Source organism: Suncus etruscus, chromosome 2 (assembly GCF_024139225.1).
Source record: "Suncus etruscus isolate mSunEtr1 chromosome 2, mSunEtr1.pri.cur, whole genome shotgun sequence".
Lineage (NCBI taxonomy): Eukaryota > Metazoa > Chordata > Mammalia > Eulipotyphla > Soricidae > Suncus > Suncus etruscus.
In genome coordinates this window covers 70429504-70437719 of record NC_064849.1, presented here as the reverse complement: position 1 = coordinate 70437719, position 8216 = coordinate 70429504, and the positions used below count along the sequence as shown (strand labels likewise).

The following is an 8216-nucleotide window of genomic DNA, read 5'->3' as shown; positions in this document are numbered from 1 at the left end:
GGGGACCATATGGGACACCGGATTCGAACCAACCACCTTTGGTCCTGGATTGGCTGCTTGCAAGGCAAACACCACTGTGCTATCTCTCCGGGCCCATAAACTGATATTTTTAAAGCATCAAAAATGTAAAAAAAAATTAAATACCTAAATTATATATTAATATACATGAAAAAATTATGCCATTTAATTTATTGAATGAGAATTTCTACTTTATTTAGTCATTGCTTATAAGTCCTATTCAAATAATCCTACTAGTTCTGAATCTTTAATGGAATAGTAGATAATCATGCCAAAATTAAATACATAGTTTTACCAAATATTATATGTTTATAAATTTTTACTTATTTACTATTGAGAGTAATTACAGTTAGGAAGTTACATTAAATGTCAGTCAGAAAATATTATTTGAAGATTAAGCTGACTCTTTGGAGGAAGCTGCTTTCTTATATCTCTTTTAAATGGAAGCAGAAGAAACAACTTTATTGTCTGTAGTTGGCAAAATAAAGTCATTTCAGAATTGATAATAAATTTCTGAAATTACACCTTTATTGAACATTTTCTCAAATTGTTCTTGCCATAGTAAGAATGATAGTTATATGGCATTTGGTTTTCTTAGTATGACTGTAACATTTACTTAACTTAGTATTTTCTCTATTTATTATGAAATTCCCCTGGAACTCACAATCCGTTTTCCAAGTCTTCTCATGGCCATTCTCATGTCTTTGTTTCTGAATGTATAGATGGCTGGATTCAAAACAGGGGTAATAGCAAAGTCAACAATGAACAAATACTTATCCAGTGATGTTGTAGGGAAAGGCCACACATAAAGAAACATGCACGGCATAAAGAACAAGATCACCACAGTAATGTGAGCTGATAATGTTACAAATGCTTTGGATAAGTCCCTTGAAGAACGCTTCCATACAGTGACCAAAATGAAGATATAGGATATAATTAAAAAGAAGAAGGTAGCCATGGATATCAGTCCACTATTAGCAATGATAACAAATTCTAACTTGTAAGTATCTACACAAGCAAGTTTCATGACCCGAGGAAAATCACAATAAAAGCTATCTACTTTATTTGGACCACAAAAAGGCAAGTTTATGACAAAAACAAACTGAGAAATAGCATGTATTATGCCCACTATCCATGCAGCCACTACAAAGGACACACACATTTTGGGGTTCATGATGGTTAGGTAGTGGAGAGGCTTACAGATTGCAGTGTACCTGTCATATGCCATGGCTATGAGTAGCACCATTTCAACTCCACCCATAACATGAATAAAAAAGATCTGTATCATGCAGTTTGGAAAAGAAATGATGTTGCAGTCAGTGAAAAGATCAGAGACTAATTTGGGCACTGTAGTAGAGGAAAGTCCTAGGTCAAGAAGAGAGAGGTTGGCCAATAGGAAATACATTGGGGAGTGTAAGTGAGAGTCAATTATGACTGTGAAGACAATGAAGAGGTTTCCCAGGATGATTCCTATGTAGAACACAGCGAAGAACCAAAAGAGAAAAATGTGCATCTCCCGTGAACTTGAAAGTCCAATCAAGACGAAGTCAGATATCACAGAGTTATTTATTCCATCCATCAACTCAAGTGAAGAATCAACTGAAGTATTCTGGAGGCAAAAGTAAAATAGCAGTTAAGATATTCTGGAGACAAAAATAAAAATAATTGAGAAATATAGGTGCTAAATATTAATTAGGTTCTTACTAAGTATTAGTTTGCCTACCAGTGACTTCATGGAAACATGTCACAAGTACCAAAATGTTAAGTTACTAAAAATACAGACAAATTATAACGTTATATATAAATTATTATTTTATATTCAACTATGGTGAGAATTGTCCTTTTTAAGGAGTATTTCATCTTTTATTTTAGACTTATTAGGAAACTGGTTGTAAAGTATATGAAATATGAAATATACAGTTCTTTGTTTTTTGGAATTGCCAAAGAATCAAAATTTACCCAGAAGCTGAATTCTTTAATATTTGATTGCTGTACCTGATGGATATTTTTACATTAGCATTCAGAATGGAAAAATTCTCTTTAAGTAGTAATGCAGAAACTTAAAACTTTTAATTTAGGACTAAGTTAAAAGACTTTTGTCTCTAAGAGGTCAAGAAGAATTAAAACTGCAAGAAGATGGAAATATAAAGTATCAAAACTTTTCAGTTTCTGAATTTTTAAATTCCTTTAGGTAATCTTAGTTCTGGTCCTAGTGTCACAGTAAATTGGGGGAGGGGGGGCTGGAGCAATAGTACAGTGGTAGGGCGTTTGCCTTGCACATGGCCAACTGGGACGAACCTGGTTTCAAATCCTGGCATTCCATATGGTCCTCAAGCTTGCAAGGAGCGATTTTTGAGTGCAGAGCCAGGAATAACTTTTGAGTACAGCTGAGTGTGGCAAAAACAAAAAGAAAATAAACAAGCAAACAAACAAAATTGAGCATTGTCTATTGAGTTGTGCTTTGTTTCATATAATTACCTATGAGTGAGGTGATTCAGTATTTGTCTCTTTTTGACTTGTTTCACTTAGCATGGAACACTCCAGTTAAATCCATACAGTAAGCCAAAACCAGATTTTCCTTTTTTCCCCCCTTATAGAAAAGTAATGTTCCATTGTGTATATACCATAACTTCTTTATCCATTCATTTTCTTCATTAGACATAGATTGTTTCTAGATTTTATCTTTAATAAGTAGTGCTTAGTGAAAGTAGACAATCATTTATATATTTTGTTAATCTCTAGTATTTTGCACTTTACTGCATTTGTGACCTAGATCTAAGGAATGCCAGTTCTATTAAATCATATTAGTTTTATCCTTTTACTTTTAATTATTTACCATAATTAACACTTTATCAACTTATTTATCAACTATGCCATGAAAATGGAATTATTTACTCTAGTATTACTTATATAAAAATAGAAAAATAATTTTCAGACATATGTTACAGATATGAGTGGATATGCAATTGATAAGAATGATATATATGACCCCAAAATAAAAATATAAAATGCTACAGAAGATAATGAAGAAAGTGATTCAAGATAGAAGACTTTGGGCCCGGAGAGATAGCACAGCGGCATTTGCCTTGCAAGCAGCCGATCCAGGACTTAAGGTAGTTGGTTCAAATCCTGGTGCCCCATATGGTCCCCCGTGCCTGCCAGGAGCTATTTCTGAGCAGACAGCCAGGAGTAACCCCTGAGCACTGCTGGGTGTGGCCCAAAAACCAAAAAAATAAATAAATAAAAAAGATAGAAGACTTTGAGAAACCAAAACATCAAATAGATTTAATACTTTAAAAAAATCTCCTCCTTCTGGACTGGAGTGATAGTGCAGTGGTAGGGTGTTTGCCTTGCACACAGCTGACCCAGGATGAATCTAGATTTTGTCCCTGGTGTCCCATATTGTCCTCCAAGTCAGGAGCGATTTCTGAGTACATAACCCCTGAGCATCACTAGGTGCAGACAAAAACCAAATAATTAAATGAATCTTCTTCAGACAAAATAGTGATTAAAGTAATTAAAATAATGCCAAGAAAATGAAATTATGAGATAGAAATAAAGTGAACACACTAAAAAGTTAGACATAAAATAGAAGAAAATATAGAAATGGAGAAATTATGGTGTCACTCATAATAAGAGCATATATTTTTCACTTACTTGTCCTGATCTAGTCCGGATAGCATTGTTTGGAGAAGCTCAATTATGATGTTAGCTTTGTAGTGTAATCACTTCCATGGACAAAAATATGTTTGCTTCTGCTCAGTGAGAATGTAGTTAATTAGTAGCACTAGGTATAGGTGACCCATTGAAGCATCTAAGATACTTAATAATCACCCTTTAATAATTTCTCTTGAGAAACAGATCTATGAGTCATGATAATTTTCCTAAGAGACAAAAATAACAGGAGTGTTATTTAGCATTGAGAGATATAGATGGAAGTTGTAAGAATACCTTATATATTGGAATAAATAATATATTGGTTAAATGAGAAATAAAAATTCCACTTAAGATAGGAAATGTTGAACCATAAGCCTACTTAGATTTACTGAATTAGGAAGAGAGGAAAGTAATTCACAATTGTTGCAGATGTTTCCATTTATGTAATAGAGATAGTAAAAAGAAATTACTACTATTTTACCTCCTTCCCAGAAACTGGTAAGAGATTTTATGTAAGAGGTAGATACATATTCTCTTTATTCTTGAGTAATCCTTGATTCCTCAAATATTCAAGGACATAACTACATATATATATATATATATGTATGTATATGAAAAGTTAAAATTGGTCAAAGACTGAGAATATGAAATGGCGTAAAGATAGTCTTCTTAACAAATTTATCTAAAAAAACTGGATAAGTATGTATAAGAAATTAAAGTTTGATCCATATCACACCTTAAACAAAAGTCAATTCAAACTGGATCAAAGATGTTGACATTTTACTGGAAATTATATAGTACATTGAGGAAATATAGGTAGAACATTTCAAGATTTGGACCTCAAGAGCATCATCAATGAGTTGATACCATTGGCAAAAATAACAAAATAAAAAATAATGAAATGGGGCTGGAGCAATAGCACAGCATGTAGGGAGATTGCCTTGCATGGTAACACATCCCATTCCTCTGAGCAACACCAGGAGCAATTCCTGAGTGCTGAGACAAGAATAATCCTTGAGCACTGCCAGCTGTGATCCCAAATAAAACAAATCAAAACTAAAAACAAAACTAAAGAAACGGGTCTGTATGAAACTACATGCTTTCTTCATGGCAAAAGAAACATGGGCTATAACAAAAATACAGCTAATTGAATGGGGAAGCATATTTGCATTTTACACAACAGATAAAGGCTTTATATACAAAATATATAAAGTACTTTCAAAGATCAACAAAAGTAAATTCAAAACAACTATCAAAATATGAGGAAAGGAGGCCAGACCAATAGCACAGCGGTAGGGCATTTACCTATTACTTGGCCAACACAGGATAGACTCCAGTTGGATACCCAGAATCTCATATGGTCACCTGAGCCTGCCAGGAGAGATTTCTGAGTGCAGAGCCAGGAATAATCCCTGAGCACTCCTGCCAGGCGTGACACTAAAACCAAAATAAAAAAAATGAGAAAAGAAAATGAACAGGCACTTCACAGAAAAAGACAAAAGATCACCAGTAGGCACAAGCAAAAGTGTTCAGCATCACTTATCATTAGGGAAATAAATATTCAGACAACAGTGTGATATCATCTCACACTAGTGAGAATGGCACATATCATAAATCTGTGCTTGTGGAAAGATGATACTAAAGGAACTCTCATCCACTATTGATAGGAATATTTTTGATTCAAACATTGTGAAAATGATATGAAATATCCTCAATAAACATAGAATTGTGCTGCCATATGATTTAATAATTTCACATTGGGTATCTACCCCTTTCGGATTTAAAACCATTTGTTCTAAAGGATGTATGCACACCAATATTCACTGCTGCACTTAATAAAATAGCTAAAATATGGAATCAATCTAGGGTCCAGCCATAGATGAATGGATTATGAAGATGTGATTTATATATAGAATGGACTACAACAAACTACAAGGAATGAGGAAGTCATGCAGTATACTGCAACTTAATTGGAACTTAAAATGTTTTATTGGTTATTGGTAATGAAGAAGATTGTTATAGATATAAACCTATATAATAATGTAATTTAATACACTTATAAATATAGCAATAAAGACAAAGGAATCTATAGGATTTTTTGCTAAAAAGTTATTAAGATTTTTAGGGCCCCTGCTGTTAGATTAGCAACTGGGAGAGACTGCAGGGACCTGTCGGCTTTGGTGTTTCTCTTCTCTTCTGACTCCTGAAAATCTCCTGAGAAGGCCAAGAAGGGACAAGAAAGGACTGTCTCCTGGAGGCACCCAGGAAGAAAGGCTGAGGAAAAACTGGCTACCACCAGTGCCCCAGCAACAAGGAAGCACACACCTTTGTCTGTGAAGGCAGGTGGGAAAATTCTGCCCTGGCTGTGAGATTAGCAACTGGGAGAGACTAAGGTAACCTGTCACTTTTGCATGTTTCTCTACTATTCTGTCTCCTGAAAATCTCCTGAGAAGGCTAAGAAAGGCCCAGAAAAACTATCTTCTAGGGGCTCCAGAAGAGAGCAACCACTCTGCTCTGCTCCATGGCCTCATGCTCCTTCTAACTAATGAACCCCACCATAACACGCAGAAAAAATTACACTATACATGTGACAATGCAGAATTCTCCCAGGCAAACATAATGCACAGAGAATGAAGATGATAACTCTGATAACCCAAAAAATACCAAACATCTGATTAATCTCTCAAATAAGGAGTTTAGAATTGAAATATGGAGGATCCTCATGGAAATAAAAGAAAACATAGTTCTAACAGAACAGAATACAAATATAGAGATTAGAAAACTCCAAGCTGAAATAACAGATCTGAAAAACAGAGTAGCTGAACTGAAAACCTCAATGGAAAGCCTCTCCAACAGGGTAACAGCAGTCGAAGACAGAATCAGTGAACTGGAAGATGAAATGCAGAACAGTGCCATACAGAAGAAGAGATTGGAAAAGAAACTTAAGGCAAATGCCTGGACCCAGCAGCGGGGCCCAGGACTCCATGAAACTAAAGTCATGTAGTGAGTGTCTGGACAATTTGATGATGGGTTAAATAGGAGAGTCCACAGAGTTTTCATGTCTGGACAATTTGGTGACGGCAAAAATGGGGAAGTCCACAGCGTATTAACGTTTGGACAATTTGGTGGTGGTATAAAAATTAAAAAAAAAAAAGGGAGAAAGCAGTGAAGCCCAATTGATTTAAAAGTGCCTGCATCTAACTTGTTTCAGGTGTATCTCTTTATCTAAGTTATTTTCTTGTTGATTTAAATGTGCTTTATAGTTTTCATAGTTGATGTTCCCAATTGCATAATTTTTTACTGTGTATTTTAATGCAGTAGCCTGTTTTGAAAATGTATGTTCTGTATAAATGTTCTTGTACGTGTGTTTAGGGAAAAGTTAATAGGAACAAAGTTCCAGAAAAAAATGCTTGGTTAAATAGCATTAAGAAGTATAGGAGCAAGAAAGTTCCAGGAAAAAACGCTTGGTTAAACAGCATTTAAAAAAATAGGAACAAGGAAGTTCCAGGATAATACTTGGTTAAATAAGCATTAAGAAAATTTTAAGTTACAGGTGTATTTTGCAGAAAAGTTATGTTTGTGGAAAAAGGCTGATATGTTAATTTTACACTTTAAACATTGTTGCTATGAGAATATTAAGGTTTTTGCCCTTAGATAAAGGCAGAGCCATTAATAAAAAAGCTTACTACCCTTCATTTATATTCGGATAGGGGGAGATGTTGTATTACTGATCCTACCCTAATGAATAATTGTGCCCCACCCTAGGTTGTGACCTGGTGATAGTATATTGGCTTATTGCTTACTTGGTTTTCTGCTTCATACTAGGGTGGTACCTGATTCTTGTGTATAAAAGCAAGGGTCAGAAGAAGGGGTGGGTCATTCTGGGACTGATTTTTCATCCTTATGCACTGAATAAAGCTCATATCTCCTGAAGCCTGACTGCCAGTGAATTTTCTACCCACCGCTATCTTGAACCCTCAGACCCACCGGCTGAACAGAGTGACAGATGAGTGGTCTGAGCTGGAGGAGAAAGATCTCATCCTCCTTCCCATCACCTTCTAGCTCCATCAATGGCTGCATTGCACCATACAATGGAAAAAGTACTCAAAGAATGTGAACAAATAAAAAAATAAGTCTATGATAAACTCAACAGAAACAATATAAGAATCATTGGGGTCCCAGATGGCCAAGAAGAACATACCCAGGAAGAATCAACAGTCAAAGACATCATCACAGAGAAACTTCCAGAGCTAAAGACTGCATGCAATCAAATCCTGCATGTCCGAAGAGTACCAGCTAAAAGAGACTCGAAGAAAAGTACCCAAGACACATCCTAGTCACAATGATGAATCCACAGATATAATACTGAAAGCAGCAAGATCAAAAAGGGAAATTACATTCAAAGGAGCATCAATAAGATTTATAGCAGACATGTCACAAGAAACTCTCAAGGCCAGAAAACAGTGGTGGGATATTCTGACAAGACTGAATGAAATGTATGCTTCACCTAGAATACTGCATCCAGCCCGACACACGTTCAG

The 8216-nt window shown here is 35.3% G+C and overlaps 1 protein-coding gene across 1 annotated transcript; it reads right to left on the bottom strand.

Moving 5' to 3' along the window:
* Nucleotides 1-658: 658 nt before the first annotated feature.
* On the bottom strand, nt 659-1597 carry LOC126001398 (olfactory receptor 4F15-like). The gene has a single exon (XM_049768658.1). The coding sequence runs from the start codon at nt 1595-1597 to the stop codon at nt 659-661; it is 939 nt and encodes a 312-aa protein (XP_049624615.1).
* Between the last annotated feature and the right edge of the window lie 6619 nt (nt 1598-8216).

Coding starts and splice junctions, on each gene's coding strand:
- LOC126001398 (XM_049768658.1), bottom strand. CDS start 1,597: ATGGATGGAATAAATAACTCTGTGATATCTGACTTCGTCTTGATTGGA.